Source organism: Anastrepha ludens, chromosome 6 (assembly GCF_028408465.1).
Source record: "Anastrepha ludens isolate Willacy chromosome 6, idAnaLude1.1, whole genome shotgun sequence".
NCBI classification, from domain to species: domain Eukaryota; kingdom Metazoa; phylum Arthropoda; class Insecta; order Diptera; family Tephritidae; genus Anastrepha; species Anastrepha ludens.
Window position 1 is genome coordinate 93,688,156 of NC_071502.1, and position 22,430 is coordinate 93,710,585.

At 36.4% G+C, this 22,430-nt stretch overlaps 1 protein-coding gene across 5 annotated transcripts in view; it reads left to right on the forward strand.

Annotated features, from left to right (window-relative positions):
• The window catches only part of LOC128868106 (uncharacterized), a 63,015-nt gene that overhangs the window by 31,272 nt on the left and 9,313 nt on the right, over window positions 1–22,430 (forward strand). For all 5 annotated transcript variants that reach the window (XM_054109857.1, XM_054109854.1, XM_054109855.1 and 2 more), the window contains 6 exons: window positions 5,223–5,737; window positions 10,604–11,953; window positions 12,030–12,534; window positions 21,038–21,774; window positions 21,852–22,226; window positions 22,308–22,423. In XM_054109857.1, the coding sequence (XP_053965832.1) occupies window positions 5,288–5,737; window positions 10,604–11,953; window positions 12,030–12,534; window positions 21,038–21,774; window positions 21,852–22,226; window positions 22,308–22,423 (3,533 nt within the window). In that variant the 5' untranslated portion in view covers window positions 5,223–5,287. The remainder of the gene's footprint in view (window positions 1–5,222; window positions 5,738–10,603; window positions 11,954–12,029; window positions 12,535–21,037; window positions 21,775–21,851; window positions 22,227–22,307; window positions 22,424–22,430) is intronic.

Sequence of the window (22,430 nt, forward strand, 5' to 3'; positions counted from 1 at the left end):
TTAAGCGTCGCGTATCGCCTTCATGCGGGTATCTTGTCGATTTTGTGCAAAGAAGAAACGAACTGGAAACGCTATTCACGCGTTCGGCACGATTTGCGTAAGCGCGACAAGTGCGGTGGTTCATAGCTCCACTACCCACCCAACAACAGTTAATTGCTTCATATTTGCGCTGTGTTTAAATTAGTACATACAACACCTTTGTGTGTTTCCAGTCTCATTTAAGCCATTTTCCATTCGTCAGTTATTTGCGGTTCTTTCGAAAATAAATCGCACATGACTAAGCGTTATTGCCTAAAAGGAGCCAAGCCCATTGCGCATACACCCGCTTTTGCTATATAGCAGTCACTGCAGCTTGGGCGTTGCTCACTCTTTGTTACGTAGTTGTTTTATTAGTAAAAAAAAAATTGTAAATATTTCCCTTACTATTAAAATTTTCCCATGCGCTATCAGCAATCTACTACATACATACATACATATGCACATTCGCTAAACACAAATCTTCCCTAGTTTCTTTTTTTAGATTTCCATTCTTTTCACCGTAACTTGTGACCAGTGGTTGTTTAGCACTTTTTTCTTAAAATTCAATTTTTTTTTCACTCCTCCATTTGTTTAGTTTTTTTTTGTATCCCCTTTTCTCAACTATTTTTGCCCATTAAGTGGTTGGACTTGCTTTGCGAATTTTGCTATTTCTAATTGTCAAGGCTGTTGAAATATGACGTATGCGCTCTTATGTATTTGTGCACACTTATAGCTGTGGTATCCTATACATGTATGTATATATGTATATGTTGGTCGTAAATCGATATTGCTTATCTGACATGAAGGGCGCGCTTACTAAATTTCTGTTAGAGTATTGGATTTGCAATTTGTTTAATTTGTTTACAAACACCTCCATCCTCATCTTATCAGTCGTCTTTTTTCAAGAGTTGTTTAGTACCATAATCTCATTTTGCTGTACATTTCCGGTTTTCGACATTATTACATTCATACATATATTTATATAGATACATATATATCGGTCGCCGTAGCCGAATGGGTTGGTGCGTGACTCGAGAATAAAGAAAAAGTTGTTTAGTGTTCGCCCCTCCGCAGGCAATGGCAAACCTCCGAGTGTATTTCACCTTTCTTCTGCTATAATCGCCGTGACCGAAAGGTACTTAAATCTTCCACAACATATTTCACTTAAGTCAAAAATAAACTTTCCGCACTATTTCATGTCAAACCAAACATGAGCCGGGTGATTTATGTTTATGCTGTAGGAGAGACGATCGGGTTTTTAAGGCATAAACGAAGGCAAGTCACCATGTTGGCAAAAAGGAATAAAGTCTTAGCGAACTAAAGCCACTCTATGTAATATACACCCATCGATTATACCGCATCCGCACCCATACATATATTTTTTCCCATAGTTCCTAGATGAAACATAGGGCCTCAATAAACAAGTTATAATTTCGTTTGTTTAGAGCTAGATGTTTAATTTGACTCCAGGAACGGCCTGCTCTGTCCGCCTCTGCTGCTATTTGTCGCCTCCATGTGTTGGCTGGTCTCCCGCACCTACGGCTTCCTTGGGGATTCCAGTCTGGCACTATCCTTGCAATGTCATCCCGTGGTTTGCGCAATGTGTGCCCGATCCATTTCCACTTGGGACGCATAATTTCTATGTAGCCGCCCAAAGATCATGATTGCTTATAATATCAGGTCAGAATATCCGCATTATCTTTCGTAGGCAGCGGCTTAGGAAGGATTGCAATGATTGTGATACGCTTCTTGTTAAGTTCCATGTTTCACATTCATACAGAACTACCGACTTCCCGTTAGCATTAAATATTTTAAGTTTTGTGTGTCTGGAGATGTGGGTTGATCTACATACCTTGTCTATCATGCCAAATGCAACGCGTCCCTGAGATATTCGGCTGCGTATGTTAGTTGTTGATCTGCCGTTTTTTGAAATTGTGAAAAGGCGAGAGGTCTTCGATGCGTTAGAATGGAAAAACTAATAATAATTAAACTTTCCTTTAATTTGTATTAGCTTGCATAAGAAACGATAAATCACCTTCTGAAATCTTATTACAGGATCCGGCACTCGAAGTGTAACCAACTTCAGACCTCTCGCGCAGCTAATGCACGGGCATCAGTTGTCTGCTAGTTGGCTAATTGACAGTCCAGAGTATTGTTTACAAACGCGCGAAAGCATTTTGCCGAGAGTAAACGCAAAAAAAAAATCAGTAATGGATTTCAAACATAATAGTGTGATTGCATTACATTCGGCTGGAAAGTCACAACCACCGATTGTTCGTGAGCTCGATCACCTTAAAATAAATAAAGCTTTTGTTTATCGCACCATTACGTTCCCAACTACATAAGGTCCACACAATGGCCTCAAATTGACCAGACGCGAATCCGTTGGATTATTCTCTTTGGGCCATTTTGAGAACAAGGTCCGATCTAAACGGTTCACCAGGCTCGAGGAGTTGAAAAGGGCATGTCACATTCGGCAGCTTGCGATTCGTTTCTGGACCTTCTCAAGGCCATAGCCAAGGCTCAAGGTGGTCATATCGAGCAAAAGTAAATAGATTCTTAATTTTGTATTATATTCACACATTTTTTACTTTGAGTAGAATAAAAGTAAGTCTCCAAACTAAATTTATTAAGTTTTTAATTGGTTACACTTCGAGTGCCGGACCCTGTAGCAAAAAGTTATTCAAAAACAAAACAAGTTGGATGATTAATTTATGTGCCACCCTGTATTTATATTCACACATAAAAGTGTAGTTATTTAAAGTTGTTTTTTATGAGGTTATTCGTATCTTTTTACGGTTACTTGTTTTTCTTTTTCATGCTTCTTTTTCCCCGCTGTTAAGCTGAAACGATTGCATTGTTTCCAGTGACTGGTGTTGCGTTGCTCTGATGAGTGGGAGAAACCGAAGCTGGGTGGTTGCTTTTAAACATTAGCTCTTGCCGTGCCCTATTGCATTGCAAGGTGCTGATTACACTGGTGCAATCTTTGCTAGACTGCCTTCGACGCTTGTGAAGCCTTCTTGTTTTCAGCAAATAACCTTGAATCACTTTTCATTTGCTTATCGATTTTGGGTTTTAAAGCTTGCAAAAAGAATAATAAAGCATAAAAAATATTCACACCAAATAAGTGGCAAATGAGGTGAAAGAGACTGCAAGATCGTGCCCCATGCGACTTGCACATAATTAAGTGGCTCAATACAGAGAGGAAATAATAAAATGTGTGCGTGTTCGTTTTAGTGTTTTTTATTTTATATTACAATATTTTTTTTGAATAATCACATCGAATTGGGTTCCAGTAAACAGGGACGAATGAGTCAAGCAGCAACGAATAAGTCAAGTCAGAACAGTGAAGTTGTAAAGTAAACAAATTTACTATTATGTGTGCAACTAAGTTCTCGCTGTTTTTTTTTATGAAAATACGACTTTATTCTGAAAAATGGTTACAAGTGAATCATTGAAAGTATTGCCCATCGCTGGCTACTAGTTTTTCCCATCTTTCTGGTAGATCTCGTATACCGTCGCAGTAAAACTGTTCTTCTTTTGAGGTTATCCACGGATCAAGCCATTTTTTGATGTCTTCATATGAATGGATCTGCTGGTCAGCTAGACCATGTGCCATCGATCGGAACAGGTGATAATCAGACGGCGCAATATCTGGAGAATATGGCGGGTGGGGTAGGATTTCCCATTTCAGTGTAGGTAGGTAGTCAGGTAGGTTTTGACGGGTTTGGCAACGAGAGGCCGATCGTTGTCATGCTTTAGAATCACTTGTTCATGCCTCTCCGCGTATTGCGGCCGCTTCTCGCGCAGTGCTCGGCTCAATCACATCAATTGAAGTCGATACCAATCCCCAGTGATGGTTTCGCTTGGTCTTAAAGTTCATAATAAATAATACCAACTTGGTTCCACTAAATACATAGCATAACCTTCGCAGCGTGAATATTCGGCGGAGGCGACGACGTAGAAGCATGACCGAAGTAGAAGACCCCATGACTTTCTTTTCTTTGGATTGCTGTAATGAATCCATTTTTTCATTACCCGTCACGATGCGATGAAGAAAACCCTTCCTTTTTTGCCGCTGGAGCAGTTGTTCACAGGCGAAAAAACGACGTTCAACATACCTTGGTTTTAACTCATAAGGAACCCAAGTCCTCTGTTTCTGAATCATTCCCAAAGTATGCAGTCGCTTGGAAATGGATTGGCGCGTAACTCCTAATACTGAAGCAAGCTCTTCTTGCGTTTGACACGGATCCTCATTGAGCAATGCCTCCAATTCACCGTCTTCGACGGTTTTTGGCCTTCGTTCACGCGGACGGTCGTCAAAATAAAATCATCGTCTTTGAAGCGACGGAACCAATCTCGGTACGTTGTTTCACTTAAAGCAGCATCTCCATAAACTTTTTGTAGCTCTCGATGCGCTTCAGTCACCGTTTTTTTTCGAATGAAAGAGGAAAATCAACACTTCGTCACAAAATCAGACATTGTCACAAAACCAGAAGTATATGATATCAAAACAAAATTACTAATGTGTCGAAGCAGTTTGTTTACCATATGTCTAAGCTTGGTTTATAACGTTTAGGTTATGTTAGAATCGACTAGCACACACTGATGATAGATGCCGACAATCTATTGACAAACAGCTTAGTTGCGCACCTAATATTATCGGAAAATCAGTTGCCTTGCCAAGTCTAAGCGCACTATAAGCTCTTCTTATGCGTACGTCCAGTACTGCAAGAAGTGCTCGTGAAGTTTCTGTGTAACCTCTTTTTCGAGAGTCTGTACTGTCTAGGTACGGTCTCGTTGGACGGGATTGCACAGAAGTTCGGGATAGTTCAAATGCAGGTTAGGGTATGACTGTTAAAAGAGTCCTTTTTTTTTAATATTAAAATGGGTCTTTATGGCATCCAGGTGATCTTTTTGTATGCGCGTATTTTAATTTTTTCTCTTAATTGTGTTGTAATACCTACTAAGAAATGAAGAACTGGCACCACGAAATTTTAGTAGATTTTTCATTTAATTCACATTCATCTTTTCACTCTCGTCACTGACTGCTTATATTAGCATTTTTAGCAAACCACCACATTCCATGAAAAAAAATGTATTTCAATTATAATCAATTAACATTTGCCTCACACACACATGCGTACATACATACATATCTATTTATGAATTAAAAATATCGCATTTATTTTTTTGCTTTTCAGCATTTTTTGGCAGCGTCCAGCAACGCTTTTGAACGCTTCGCGATTCATAAACAAAGAACGGCAACATGTCCGCAGCAGTCGCAACCTCACAAACGACAACAAGAACAAAAACTGTAAACAATGCACCGTCGCCTACAAGGAATAACAACAATAATATAGTCAAAACAACAGCAAAAGTTTCAACCTCTAACGTCGATACGACGAACAAAGCCAGCAAAAGCAACAATAACAACAATAACAATAAAAGCAACACTACTAATAACACCAGCGGCACCGGTGGTGGCAACGACAATAACGAAAGTAACAACAGCAAACAGCAACGTCTCAAGTATATTGCGAATGTAGTGCGCGCCCTAGTGACGTCACGTAAGCCGCCGTGCAAGTTGCGCGAAGTATTACGCGAGTATCCGGAAATCGAAGGCGAACCATTGAATTTTCGTAAGCACGGCTATCCATCGGCCAGGGATCTGCTAAAGGCGACAGGCGAATTCAATTTTATGCAATATGGCGAAGAGGTGAGTGGAGAGTGTGAAATTTATGTAATTTAATTTCCTAGATAGCAAATGAAAAACTAGAAACTCATGACACTCAGATTTTTGTGCCTTTATTAGCTAGTTTTTTGTGTAATTTTCATGTTTCTAACTTCGGGGTTTTTACTGCCAAAACGCCGCACGTAATCCACTTCGTTACCAGAGCAGTGCAATAGGAACTAAATGGGAAATGGGAAGAAGAAAATTTAAAATTATTTTCGAGAATTTCGCCTTGTGTTCATTGATTTTCAACTTAAACGAAACTTTTCGAACAGCTGCATGTTCAAAATAATTCCAATTATAAAAGTTGAATATTTGTACATTTGGGTTTAAAACAAAAATATAAATAAATAATAATAGGAAATTAGAAGATAACGCACCAGAATTTATTAAGTTAAAAAAAACAATTACAGCTGAAATCTTCAAAATTCATGTATCATAGTTTCTAAAAGTTGTGTATTTGTGTAGTTATTTTTTTATGGAGTTTTGTTTTTTAACAAAAGTCATTAAGGTTAGTTGAAATATAATGAAGGAACATTTTTAATGTTTTTTTATTTAATTTTATTATTTGATTTTTTTTAACAGCAGTTATTAAGATTAGTAAAAATGTTAATGAGAAACAGAAGTTATTAAAATTGGTAAAAATATACAATAACAGGAAGTTTTAATGTTTTTTTTTCTTAAGGCTTGTTGTAATAAGAAACATTTTAAATGTTGTTGTTTTTTTTTTGGAAAACTTTTTTTAACAGAAGTTATTAAGATTAGTAAAAATATTAATAAGAAACATTTTTAATATTTTTTTTCTTTGAAAATTGTTTTTAACTGAAGTTATTAAGATTAGTAAAAATATCAGGAAGGAACATTTTTAATGAAGGAACATTCTTACTGTTTTTTTTTTAAAAAGGAACATTTTTAATATTTTTTTTGTTTTGAAAATTTTTTTTAACAAAAGTTATTAAGATTAGTAAAAATATTAATAAGAAACCTTTTTTAATATTTTTTTTTGTTTTGAAAATTTTCTTTAACAGAAGTTATTAAGATAAGTAAAAATATTAACAAGAAACATTTTTAATTATTTTTATTTTTTAACAGAGGTTATTAAGATTGGTAAAAATATTAAGAAAGAACATGTTTAATGTTTGTTTTTATTTTTGAAAAAATTTTTTAACAGAAGAATTAGTATAAATATTAACAAGAACCATTTTTAATGATTTTTAACTTTTGAATTTTTTTAACAGAAGTTTTTAAGATTAGTAAAAACATTAAGAAGGAACATTTTTAATGTTTGTTTTTATTTTTGAAAAAAAATTTTTACAGAAGTTATTAAGATTAGTAAAAATATTAACAAGAAACATTTTTAATGCTTTTTTCTTTTAATGTTTTTTACAGAAGTTATTAAGATTAGTAAAGATAGTAACAAGGAAATTTTTGTTATTAAAACTTGTGGGGTTTTAGATAAGGAATGTTTTAAATTTTCATTGCACATTTGTTTTCTTTTCTTGTTTTTCTAAGAATTATAGGTTTGTTTGGTTAGTTGTAAGGTATTTAGTTGTTGTTGCTTTTATAAGGATTTTATTGTGGTTTGCAAGTTAGGTTTTAGACGATGAGCCACCTAATTTTTTTTTATTTTTAAAAATGGCGACGACAGATTAGGGTTTTTAGGTTAGCATTTAAGGGATCCGGTGGTCCTAGAACTCGGCGTATTTAGGCGTATTTTCAGGATTTTTTTTTTAAATAATAAAATTAAAAACGCTATTTAAATTTTTTAGGCTTTTTATTTAACTTCTTTTACATACAAAAATGAAAACCATTTTTTTTTTTCTAATTTTAATAATTTAAAAAGTGTCGCTCAAGTTAAGTTGACTCTCCCGAAAAATTGGACCTGGACAGTGTTGTCCCTTATGGCTCTTCTATTTATCTGAAACGCAAAAAGCAATGAATTATTAATCAGTATGGCTGCAGCTATGTCCTGTACTAGAATTAAAAGAAAATTGACTAAATGGCGCGGTTTAGAATTTGACGCTCTAAAAATCGCTTTTTCCGTTTTTTAATCAAAAAAAAAAAATGAAATAATTGAAATAATAATATGATTCTAGTACGGGCGATAGTAATTGATGTTGTGAACAACATATTACAATTTCAGACGATTCGGTTGAATAGTGTTTTTTTTTTGTGTTTTAACAAAACCAGGCCGAAAAAAGTCGTTTCGAGATAAATCAGTTTAAAGTTTGAGGCAAAAGCGCGCGCGGACGCCTCCGTACCTTATTAATGGGTTGTAGAAGCTATAATATTGGAAATTTCCGCATGAAAATTTCACATTATATTCTTAAGATACTATAATTTCGAAATGCCGAAAAAACAAAAAATCGATTTTTTGAAATTTATAGGACGCCGGGAAATTTATTTTTTTATGAAAGTTGAATTAATTAATATTTATATGTTAAGTTTTAGATGGTGAATTTTTCTTTATATTATACAATAATATATATTTTTTATAATATTTGTGAAGGTTTGTAATTTAAATAGTTTATAAACATAAACTAGCTTAGTTAAAGGGTTTTTAAAAAATAGTTTGTTTATTTTCGCATTTTTCGTTTGTGAGATCAAGGCCGGTTTAACAATAAACAACAAATTAAATTATTGACATTATTTATTTGTCGATATTTCGACCTCAATTATTAGTCGTTTTCTAATTTAGTTCGTGTTGGTTGTTCTTTTTTAACTTTTAAACTTAAAATCCAGTGTGTATCTGTGTTTACTTCGTATGGAAAACAATAACAGTTGTATATGCCCTTATGTATGGATAAACTCCCGCTTTAGTAGGTTATAGGCAATTATTGATGATCTTCTTCCAGATGATGTTTTTTCCTTGTTCAATCTTCTCGGGATTATATGGCCTCGACACGACATTTGCCTTGCGTTGGTTACGTTAACCTATTTGATTTCTGACAGGGTAGGTGATTAGGCTGCCGCTACCAGTCCTAAACTTAGGAACAATCCCTTCTTACTGCTTGGAGCGCCATCTGTGTTTTACAGTTTTCTGCCAGAAGGATCGCACAGATGGTTGAGCAGTTCGCTAAATTTGGTGTGTCTGCTCTATTACCGCGGTTGCCCGCTCCAGATAATTAATCCAGTTAAAAAAAAATTCAGCTTATGTTATAAAGTAACTTTTTTTCCAAAAAATCGTTTTTTTTAAATACTAAGTACGCCCAAATCGAGTATACTCAATAAAGCATCGTGTGTTTTTTAAGAATTTGACAACTTATAAACTAAACAGAAATATTGTTGAAATTAACTGTTTTTTATTGCAATCTAGTAGATAATTTCATAACATTTATTTTTTGAATATGATATCCGGTATATGTCCGCCGCAGCTACGAGTTACATGGTTACATGACTACTTCAAATCAGCAAAAATGCGACACAAACAATGATCGTTTGGTTTCAATTCTTGGACGAGCTGTATTTTATAGGCACGTAATCCGGCGGCCGCCGTAGCCGAATGGGTTGGTGCGTGATTACCATTCGGAATTCACAGAGAGAACGTAGGTTCGAATCTCGGTGAAAGCAAAACTAATAAAAACATTTTTCTAATAGCGGTCGCCCCTCGGCAAACCTCCGAGTGTATTTCTGCCATGAAAAAGCTCCTCATAAAAATATCAACATCAAGACGCACACCACAAATAGGAGGAGGAGCTCGGCTAAACACCCAAAAAGGGTGTACGCGCCTATTATATATACATACATATATATAAGCCAAGAACCTTCGATAAAAGTTTCCACGTAGTCGAAGGACAAAGGCCAACAAGTTGAGATTAATGATAAATAGAAATTTCGTTATTTTCTTCAACACCTCACTCGATGAACTTGCACGAACGATGTTTTTTTTTTTTTCAAAGTAAATTTCCACAATTTAGGAGCGTTGTTCTGCCGTTAAACGATTGATGATGACTTGCAAAATGGCATATAAACAATTTGGCATTCTCAGCCGTCCAAGCGTATTTATCGATATCGTTAGTTCTCATAGAGCTAAAAAAATACTAATAATATTCTTTTTTCGTCCAAGATGAAAATCAACTTTTTAATCGCAAGCAACTTTCACTGCATTCTATTTTTGCGGACAATTCGTTCACTTTTTTTCTAACTTCATTCTTCTTGTATACTAATTTACTCACCCTGTGCCTTTTGTTCTCCGTCACATAGTCGAAATTCAAGTCTTATTGTCTCTTTAAAATTGTTTGCTCTGCTCATCTGCTTTTTGCCACACGCTTTTGTGGCAGTGCATCCCCAAGACGCAGCCAGTTTGTCTGTGCCGTTTCTTTCGAAAGTTTTCTAAAAATATACAGTTCTAGTGCAACGAACTTTGGCCCCTGAAGAGTGTAGAATATTTACATAATAAATACAAACCTCATATGGATGTATATACATATAATATTTATTTGCCTAAAATTGAAGTGCTTAAATATCACGAAAAGTTAAGTATTTCTCACCGCCAACTGTTTATGCAAAGTTATTATATATTTAAATAAAAAAACATTAAAACAGCTGTCAGTGGCGGCTATTTAAGGTCAATTACAAAACAAGAGCAAATGTGCTCGAATATGTTAAGTTCAAAAGCATTGTAGAAGTATTTATCGAATTACTTCATAGTGTGAGTGAAAGAGAGCTTTTATTTTGCTGTTTTATTTTATACATTACTGCAATTGATCACTTTCGATGATCAACATTTGAATATCCTCTCTGAGTATGGTTTTGATTTTCCTTTTCAGATAGTTTTTCCTCTCCATTACATTCGCATCGTTTTCTCATTCTAATTTAAATTCTCGCTCTTTCTCCCTTCATTTGCTACAGACATACATAAATGCCATACCTAGCCAAAAATCGGCGCACATCTCGTCGATGGTGAAACAGCAGAAGGCGAGCAAATCGACACGGATTACAGTGGCACCACAAGTGAGACAACCGAAACGCTCCGATCAGAGTTGGAATAAGAGCAGCTACTCATCAAACGTCTTCCAGCGCTTGCCGGCGACGGGTCAGCAACAGCAGCAGCAGCAGCAGCGTTGGCGTAGTAACGTGAACACTGCCGCAACGGGGGCTGGTGATCGCAACAATAACAATTCGCAGCAGCAAAACAATAATAATCGCAATAACACAGGGGTTGCCGGACAGCAACAACAACAACAGAAAGAGAAAACGCAACAGCAAAAGCAAACACAGTCGCAACCAAAAACACAGCAACAACCACAACAGCAGGCACCAAAGTCACCTCAGAAGACTCAGCAACAACCACAGAAATCTCAGCAGCAACAGCAAAAACAACAAACGCAACAGCAGCAGCAGCCTGCTTTGCAGCGTCAGAAGTCAGTCGGCTCGACGAATAAATCTAGCGGCGGTAGCGAAAAGAAAGATCTTCGCGAAATGTTGAATGCGAAGTCGGCGCAACAGCAAGCCAATGGCGGCATAGCCAACAACGGCAATCAGGTGCCTGCCTCAACAGATCTGCGCGAACGCTTGAATGCTAAGAGGCAACAACAACAACAGCAGCAGCAGCAACCACAACAGCAAAAACAGTCATCTGCAGCCGAGCAGCAGAAATCCTTGCCGCGTCCGATTTTGGGGCAGAACAACAATTCGGCGATTGCCATTGCTTCGACATTGATATTGGCGCAGCGCGAACAAAAGTTGCAGGAGCAGCATCAACAGCAACGCGCACAGCTGTTGGCGGCGCAACAATTACGTCAGCAGCAGCAACAGCTAATACAAAAAAATTTGCTGCATCAACAACAATTACAAATGCAGGCGCAACAGCAGCTGCAGGCACAACAGCAATTGCAAGCGCAACAAGAACAACAACAACAATCGCAGCCGCGGCCATTGATGAGCATTAGCGTTGCGAAGCCTGGTGTGGGCGTTGGTTCAGTGCAGGATCGCTTGCGCATAGGTATTAATAATAATAACAACCACAATGGAAATAGTTATGCGGCGTCGACAAATGGCAGCAACACGCCAGAAACGTCACCAGCGCTCTCATCTACCGGCTCTGACAAGCTGCTGACGACCAGTCCATTTGCTGCTTCGGTGGCAATGCAGCAGCTGCAGCAACAACAACAACCGCAATTTCATAAACAGCGTTACATCGTCAAACAACAGCAGCAGCAACAACAACAGCAGCAGCAGTTTGGTGAAGCTAACGGCCAGGTAAATGGCTCAAATACTCGTACATCTATTTGTATGCCTTTTTTTACCGCTCTCTTTTTGTTCGCTCTCATTTCAGCACGTTATACCGCCACGCGTTTTCCAATTCAACCCCAAACTCGATCCCATCACATCATTGACGCAATACTGTGTGGTGCGCCGTTATGCGCCTCCCGATTTCAGCGCCATACGTTCGAAGTTCTCACGTCTCTATCAGTGTCGCGTCAATGTGAATGGCACCATCTTCTCCACATACCCCAATGAGTATCTGCACGAACATCTGGCAAAAATTTCATGTGCCCAAAAGGCCATTGAACAGTTGAAATTGCAAGAGGCACGACGTCCATTGCCGTTGTTTTCAGAAGGCGATACCGATCTTATCGATAAACTCTACAATGAATTGCAACAGCATCCACATGGTATATTTGCCAAAAATATACCGGAGATGTTCGAAGAAGCCTACCAGCAGGCATTGCCCGAACATTGGTGGACACTGGTGCAGACGTCACCCAGATTCACAACAGAATCGGCGACTAATAATGCTGTGATTGTGTTTGCTAACGAGGAAGCGGATAAAGACAAAGGTAAAATAATCATTGTGCTGACGGGTGCATCTCGTTTGGATGGAAATTTAAGTAAGAAGTACTATTATGTGTTAAGCAGTGAAAATCCAAATTAAAATGTGAAAAATGAGGCTTATTTGGCTACCAGTGAAAAAGTGCGTGGATACTATGAGTGACAGAACAGATTCGGTAAATCAATATTGAAGTAAGCACATGAAGCAAGGAAGGAGGAAGTATTGATTCTTAAAAACAGTACTCGTATGTACATAAAATAATGCATCGTATTCTAAGCTCGTTATTGCGGCTATATGTATGTAAAGAAATTCCCCAAAAGTAATTGAATGTGATTTTAAATGGACTTCAAATTTTAGCACTGAACTGAAACGATTACGGAAAATTTATAAAAACAAGTGTTTTTCCATTTGGAGTGTCTGACATAGAAAATATAGTTTTTGAAATCCAATAGTTAACAAAAATGTACATAAAGGTCCCGGCGGTATGCCAACACCAAACAAATACAATTAAAACGCGTCATATAACAGGAAATTACATTTCCTATAACGTCTTAGGTATAAGTGATTCAGTAAGCAGTTTTGACAAATTCTAATATAGAGCAACCTCCCCAGTACGCCTCAACATTATATCGATAACAAATCGTATCATAAAAATCATCACGAATCACGGCATGACATCATAGTATGCATTACATCACACTTATATCACTTCAGACAATATTCATCTTATCACAACTACACAAATCATATTATGTCACAGAAATCACATCATAACATCACATCATCACATCAAAGCAAACACATCAGATCACATCATAACATTAACTCAGACTCACATCACCTCAAATGAGGGGAACTTTTAGATGAATCACGAAGGCGGAGCTGAGCGTTCGGAAGTCTATAACAGATCCTTGAGGGTTTTCTAAAGTGTAAATGGGGAGTCTTTTAGATGTCATAAAAGATGCAGATTCTATATACATACATAGGTACATACATACATATGTATGAGGTTATAGAAAATTGTGAAAATTATCAGCGTTCAAGCATTGAGTAAGTAATAATATAGAGTCACAATCTCGAACAAAAATTATTTTGTATGGCACCCCAGTACGGGCACCTCATTTCTACTCGAATCCATTGTTCATATCCATTTTGTAAGAAGTGAAAAGAGTGTGGCGTCACAACGGCGCTTTAGGAGTGCTACTTGAGGAGTGCCAGACTGGCACTTTAACCATTTCACCTACCAAAAAGTATGTTCACATATGCAGTAATTAGCAATAAATCCAGGAAACTAACCTACCCGTTCACATATGGCAAATTACCTGCAAAATTGACAATCAGCTGTCAATACTGTTTTGAACGATTTTTCTTCAAATTGCTTTGGTGAGATAATTTTGGAGTTTTTGGTTTGCTTAATTATTAAAATATGAAGAAAAGACAAGGAGAAGGAATAGTTAATTTAATTTAGAGGAAATCTGTAAACGACGTTTACTGAGATTTCAAAAAAGTATAGCAGCAATACGCAAGCGCAATTCGTAATTATATTTTATAATCAGTAATAAGAGGACAAGGCGTTTATGGACGCAAGCATTTTTCTGTAATATGAATGCATAATTAATAATATTTAACAAAAATTTTATTATAATTATGCCTACAATGCTGGCGTCCATTGTAAGGGTTTTCCAATAAGAGGTGTTATTTTAATATTCAAAGAAAAATGGTTTTTTTAATATAAATGAGCGGATGTGTATTTCATTATAAAGAGGAAGGTATGCCGTTAATAGTGGAAAATAACATCAGGCAAATGACCACCTCTACCACGCTTACCGGACAATATCCTTTTCATAAAATTTTCCATAACCGAATTGCAAAGTAGCTGCTCTATGTCCTCGATAGCCTCACGAATTCCATCTTTGAGACCTTGAATCGACCCTGGGCTGTTGGCGTAGACCTTCTCTTTCACGTGGCCCCAAAGAAAAAAGGCACAAGGTGTTAAATCACAAGATCACGGTGGCCAATTGTGATCACCTCTTCGAGAGATAACACGATCCGGAAACTCCGTAAAAGATCAATGGTTTCGTTGCTTGTGTGGCACGTAGCGCCGTGTTGTTGAAAATAAACGTTGTTCAGATCAATACCATCCAATTCCGGCCATAAAAAATTGTTAATCATCTCTCGATAGCGCAATCCATTCACCAATAACACCTGTTATTGGAAAACACTTTATTTAGTTTTTCCTTTGACGTTTCTCTTTACACTCGTAAAAATAACTATCGATAACATAGGGTTGTATGTAAAAAAGTATGGTAATAATCTAGGATTATTTAAATCTCAGATTTCGGGAGAGAAATTTTGTCTGGGTGACCCCGCTTTTTAATTACGGATTGAAAGTTAAGTTATATGTGAACGTGATATAAGAAAGGAACAGGATAGACAAACCATCGTGTTATAAATGCGTGCAATGATGACTTTGCTCGTATACACAAAGTTTAAACAACGCAGAGTTCTGCGCCTCTATCATAAACAGTGAGAAGAAATGAGAAAATGGATGGACTTTGCTAAACATTTGTTCCTTAGTTGGCTAGACTACACTGAACCCCTGATATTCGGTTTTTTTATTCGGGTTTTTTCGATGAAATTAAGTCTCAAATGAATATTAAATTTCTGAAGCATTCCAACAATACCAAATATGTCTACATTTGAGGCCACAAAATTTTTTGATTTTTGCTCGTTCAGAAAGTACTGTGCAGAGAAGTAAGCGACGAGCGGACGCATAGAAACTTAACAAAATTCGCTAGAAATGCTCGAATTCGTTGTAATAAGCAAAATGTATGTATATCTAAACATAGATGATACACTACAGCAAAAAAACAAATCAGCACTGTTTCAAAGCTAATTTCTAACTTCACGGCGTTAATACTGACATATATTGTATTATTTTTTTATTAAGCTAAAACAGTCTCCACTCGTTGCGAATGTCGCCATCCGGTCGGTCACTTAGACGACAAGCATATTTACATATACAGTGGCTCACAGCTTATTTCGTGTGCCCGTTTATCAAAATAAAAAAGTTTAATATTTTTGTATAGACTTTATTTAGAAAAGAAAACTTTAACGTACATTCAAAGATAAATTATTTCTTGTTACAAACATACAAAAATAAACTTAAATTATTTCTTCTTAAGTAATATATTTACAGCAAAATCAAAATTATAAGTAAATCCACGTCACACCTAATTTCGTGTGCTTAACCAAACTAGAAAAAACATGATTTTTTTTTTTTAATTTATTAAGTTTTTACTAATCTAATATTTTGTAGGGTAGCCTTTTTGTTTTAATACAGCTTTTAACCGGGATTGCATGGAGCTAACAAGTCTTCCAGTCTATTAAGGAGATATTTTCTCCCACTCCACTTGCAATGCTGTTTTTAGATCTTGTTTGTTGCTTATGTTATGTTTTCTAATTTTTTGATCCAGAATATTCCATAAATTCTCAATTACATTGAGATCAGGTGATTGTGCTGGCGTTTTTACCACATGAGGGCAATTCCATATAAGTCACCGTTGCACTAATTCCGACTTATGCTTCGGATCATTGTCCTGATAGAACCTGAACCTGTCCCGAATGCCTAATTTTTCAGCACTTTGTAGTAAATTATTTTTTAATAAATTCAAATAAAAAGTTGTATCCATAATTTCGTCGATAAAAACCAAGTTTCCGTCACCAGCTGTTGACATGCAGCCCCAAACCATTACATGGCCCCCACCGTGTTTTACTGTACCACGCAGATTCTTCGGATCCAGCTTCGCGTTGGGCTTACGCCAAACGAAAGACTTTCCATCGGAACCAAAGAGGTTGAATTTGCTTTCGTCGGCGAAAATAACGTCATTCCAAATTGTTTGGTCTTTATTAACATGGTTTTCGGCAAACTCCACCCTTAATCTTCTGTTACGCTCATTAACAAACGGTTTGTTTCGTGCTGTACGACCATGGAAATCAGCTTTGCGCAGAATTCTTCTTATTGTTTCAGGATTACATGACTTACCAAGTACTTTTTCAACCTCTTTTGTCAAAGCTGGCGCACTAATTCGTGGGTCTTTTTTAATTTTTCTTAATATCCACCTTTCATCAGCTTCTGTAAAAATTTTGTTTGGAGCTTGGCGGCCTTTGTCAAGCACTCTTTTTTCACGAGAAAAGCGTTGAATAATGTACTGTACTGTGGAAGTACTTAAATTTACAATTTCAGCAATTTTTTTCTACGACTTTCCATTTTTGTAATGCGTAATCACTAATTCGCGCCTTTCAATCGACGTACGACGACCCATCACGGTATTTTTAAATTAAGCTGGACAACTGACTACTTTCAATGTGTAAACTAAATAAGGATATAATCTAATACACTATGCAAAATAAATTTCCTATAATTGCTAACCGGTTTACTGGCGCCGATAACGGTAAAAGTGAACACACGAAATAAGCTGTGACGTCAATTTATCTAGTATTCTGTTTTTGTTGTAAATATTCTACTAAAGCAGAAAAAATTTGAATGCATTTATACATGTTTGTAATTAGAAATAATTTATCTTTGATTGTGCATTTAAATTTTTTTTAAAGTAAATCAAATAAAAATAATTTTACAATTCTTTAGTTTAACATACAGCCACACGAAATAAGCTGTGAGCCACTGTAGTATGTATGTACATAACCAAAAGGTCCTTGAAAGACACGATGTAAAAATTTAAATTCATCATTATTCGTTAATGGCATCAGAGCGTCACTTTTTGAATACCCTTTATGTACGGAGATGCTGCCACTTGCCAGGACGAAAAGCCACAGCTCACCAAATATTTTTGTCTTCGTCAAGAAAAGTAGGTTATGGACGGCTCATGCGAGTGAGGGAAGATTTATGTTCGATTTATGAACGAACGAGAAATTTGAGAAATATGCGCTTGCGTTTATGAATGGAATAGTTTTTGTTGTATGAAAGACCATTTTAGTTAGAGTGCTTGGCGGTAAAGCGGCCATTGCGCTGCGTATGCTGCTGTTCAGCGCTTATGCAGGTATTTTGTTTTTATACAATTTTTGGAATTTCGATTGGTGGACGACAAATTTCAATGAGCAGAGAGCATACACAGCCACTCACACATTATTTGATACAAATACGATTTTTTTGTAAAGTGTTCTATATTTCACAATATTTTGCGAAAATGGAAAAACCAGAGTATGCAGATAATTTATTTCTTTTTATTTCATTTCTCAACATAAAATACAAAAAAGTGTCCACTCATTTCATCGTAATGCAGAAAAAAAAACATATAGAGAATTCAAGTTTAAATGATGCACTTAAAAAAGAGCAACTATTTATTTCTAATTTAGAAGTTTGTTGGGTATCCTTTATTATTAATTACAGCTTGAACTCTACGTGGCATGGATTCAACCAATCTTTTCGTGTATTCTGAATTATTTTGATTCTATTCTTCAAGTATCGCCTTTTTAAGATCAGATTTGTTATGGATGTCATATTTTCTTTTATGTATTTGTCTTCAAAACTGATTACGAATTTTCGATGACGTTCAAGCCCGGTGTTTGCGCAGGAGTTTCTACAAATGTTGGGGACATTTATAAATTAACCATGTTTGTTATTTGTGACTTGAGCTTAGGGTCGTTAGCGAAAGTCGTCTTCAATTTGTAATTTTCTAGCCCTTTCAACCAAATTTTCTTTCAGAAATTTTAAATTAAAAACCGCTTATTTGATGCATCCAAGAAAAACTATTAAAATATCAAATATTTAATAATAATAATATCTTATGGTATTTCCATTATAGATAAAAAATCTCTTATTTTTTTTAATTGTTGCTATTTAACCATATAATAATAAACAATTTAATAACAAAAAATGTTTCTTCATAAGAAAGATATGGCAAGAACCTAAACGAATCCCTAATGCCCATTTTATCCGCACTTTGTACTAAATTATCTTTTAGCAGATCCAGATACATCTCTTTATTCATATTTCCTTCGATAAATGTTAAATTTCCGACGCCTGAGTAGGACATGCAACCCCATACCATCACACTGTGCTTAACTGTAGAACGCAAATTACATAGTTGAGGCGCGGTGTTTGGTTTTCTCCAAATGCAGGACTTCCCATCAGACCTGAAAAGGTTAAATTTGCTTTCATCCGCAAAAACAACGAACGAAATGTCTTTGTTCAAATGTTGTCTCAAAACTCTATTCTCTATTTTCTATTGCTCGTATTATTACGTATCTATTAATGCTCGTATTAATCAACGGCTTATTTCGGGCAGTCCTTCCATGAAAATTTTCTTCGCGCAGAACTCTACGAACAGTTTTAGGGTTACAGATTTTGCCTAAGTATTTTTCGACTTGGTTCGTTAATTTTGGAGCGCTTAAATAGTGGTTTTCTTTAACTTCGCAAACAATCCATCTCTTATCTGCATCATTAAATATTTCATTTGGCGCAGATCTGCCCTTATCTTCTATCCTGTTTTCGTGGCGAAACCTTTCTATAATGTGCTGGACAGTTGAGAAACTAATAGCTGCAATTTTCGTTGGCTTTTGCCCTCTTTATAATCATTTATAATGACGAATAACGTCTTTCCTTTCTTCAAGTGAGATCCGTTTTCCCATTTTAAAAATTTTTTAAGGGGGGAAGCTGGTCTAGAATTTTGAAAAAATCGAAAAATTTTTTTTTGTCTTAAAAGGTGCTTTAGGGTCTTAGAAATAATATACCAAATGAGGGATGCCAGCAAAAATGTCTAAATGCCCAAATTTTTCATTCGACGGCAGTGCCTCGCAGGTATGCCTCGAACGCTACTTACAACTTTAAACGCGTTTTTCTCGAAATCACTTTTTTTAAACTGGCCGAAGACATAACTCGAACAAATCTTTACCGATTCTTACGAAATTTTGACAATACATTCGAAATACCTTTCTCCGGAGACGTACGTAGGATTTTTTATTTATATTACATAGTTTTTTTTTTAATCAACAATTTTATGTCGTTCTTTATAATGAAAATTGTAACTTTTTGTTCAAACGTTCACCATTTCGCGAAAAAACAAAATATCGAAAAAATCCTACGTACGTCTCTTTCTGTTGTTATATAGAAACTAAAAAAATTTTATTTTTTGATCCAGGACAAAAATTAAGGAGTTTACGTCTTCGGCAATGGACCCACTAGAAAAAAGGCGCCTTAGGAGAACTGCTGGACAGCGGCCATTTTGAAATTAATTCAGACGAAAAATTTTGTATTTGTACCATGAAAGCTATATTATTAAACCTATTTCATAGATTTTCGATTGATTCCTTTGTTGAGTCAAAATAAATTCATAAAATATGCCCATTTTTTGCGCTCTAGACCAGCTTCCCCCCTTAATTTTTTGAACTTTTCTTTACAAAAATTTTTTGAGAATGACTTAAGACGCTAAGCTAAACAGAAAAAAATATATTTCACCGTTATTGCATTCTCAGAGAAAATATAAAATACACTGTATCATTTAAGCTGTGAGCATATTTTGATGAGAAAACTATTTGTTTCTATATTTTTTCAGCAAGCTTCGTTTCTGTTATTGTTCTTTCTACAGTGGTAAACAGTTTCATATCTCATTACAAGTCCTATAATTTTTTTTTATTAAATTTAATAGGTAAGTGTCGAGTAATTTTCTTTTACCCAAAAAAGTATTGCCTGCATCAAATAAACTGTGAAGCACTTTATGGCAAACTCTTGCATATTACAATTTCGTTTGTTGAAATATGCGCCGGGAGTAGCAGCACTTTTAACTGTATCATTTAAGCTGTGGCGTAAATTATCTGTATAATTTTTTGTTTTTTTATTTTGCAATACAATGAAATGAGTAGACACTTTTTTGTACTTTATGTGGAAAAGTTAAATAAAACATAAGAAATAAATTATCTGCATATTCTGTTTTGCGATTTTCGCAAAATATTGTGAAATATAGAAAACTTTACAAAAAAATAGTACCTGTATCAAATTAGGTGTGAGTGACTGTATGCACATACGTATATATGTATATGCTCAGGCAAACACAAATCGACACTGCATTTGCTTCGAGTCGATTTCTTTTGGTGTATACGAGCAATGGCATCGTTCTCGCCAATCACAACTCGTCACGATGTTTCCCTTCCTCTTTTTTCACCCGATCGATCGTATCAATTTACCCGTTTGCAAAAATTGAGTGATTGAGATACTGTCCTATTACTTATCCAATACTTGAAGTACAACTTCCGATAAATGGAAAAATTAGGCTTTCGCGAAATTTGCTTCTCTATTCCACGAACAGATAACCATAATTTACCAAAGCAAAGGAGGTTCTATGTAAATAAGTTGCATTTAAATAAGTATTTAAATATTATCATAAAACTCCTTTCGTCAAGGCAATGGCAATCACGAATTCCTATTACCAATAAACAAAAACATTTTTTTTGTTTTTTTTTTCTAATTCAATCATCTATTTTCTCCGAAACAGGTGGCGCTGCCGGTGCAATCATACAAATGGACGGCATTGCTTTACCCTGGAAGCAAAAGTATTGGCAATTGTACGTCACCTACTGTGCTTCGACGGTGGATGTTTGGGCGCGTCTCTTCGGCAAAGAGTATAGCGAGCGTTTCGACGGTGTGATGGGCGAAATCGATGTGCACATGGCAACGCAAAAGACACGTCCACTCTCGCTCGCTTGCAAAAACATCTACTTGGTGTGCATCAACGAGTGCTGGCATCGTGTTCGCGTCGAGGAGCTGGACAAGCCAAATGCAACGGCGCGTTGTTTCTTCATTGATTACGGCGATAGCGATTGGGTAGCTGTCAGTGAGTTGTATATTTGTGAGGCACAATTCTTACGTTTGCCCGCACAAGCAGTGCCACTGTTACTATTCGGTTTGGAGGATTTCGCTGGTAATCCGAATGCGCGACGTCACTTGGATGCCATGTTGTCGAGCAAGTCGGTGGTGGGTGAGATTTTGACCAAGGAGAGTGATTTCTACAATACAGAATCGAGCGCTTGTGGCAAAATACAAGTGGTGTTGTATGACACCTCAACCGAGGAGGATGTGAATTTAAATCCTCTGTTGCTGAGCAAGATTTGTGATGACACACCGCCGCCGGAGATTAAACACAAGGGCGCCACCAATGTACTGGTGTCGCATATCAGCGATGAGGGTGATTTATACTTGCAGATACTCAACACTGACTTTAAATATGTGCAGGTGGGTATTAGCGGATGAACGAAATGGCCTTTTGATGAGCGCGTATATATTTTAAAAATTTCTAATATTATTTTTAGAAACTAATTCAACAACTCATCGAATCGAAATTCAAACGCGATCAGCATAAAATCAACGCAACCGATTTGAAGCGCTCAAATCTCTTCTTGATTTGCGATGACACAAATAGTGGCGAGACACAGTGGTATCGTGGCGCGCTCGCGGACGTGCCGAACTATAGTGCAGACGACGAGGAATTCGATATAGTCTATGTGGATCATGGTGTAACACGACGCACGCACATTTCCAAAATGTTCCGCTTGGAATCATTGAGTACAGCCTTGAGCAAATTTCCACGCCAGGCTATACGTGCGCGTTTGCACAACATACCGCCCATTACAAAGAGTATAGTGGGACGTATGCGCGCTTTGCTGCCGTCTAATTGTGCTGCTTTTGTAAGTGAATATCTTTGCCTTTGCCTCACATGGTTTTCCAGGTGCCATTCTTGTAAATCTCCAACTTTGTTATGTCCATAGGTTAAAATGAATAAACCAGGCAAGTTACCCTATGTGACAGTTTACCGTCGCCACGAGAGTTCCGATATGTTGTGTAATATAAACGAAGATATACGCATGGAAGCCGAATTGGAGTGGTAGATA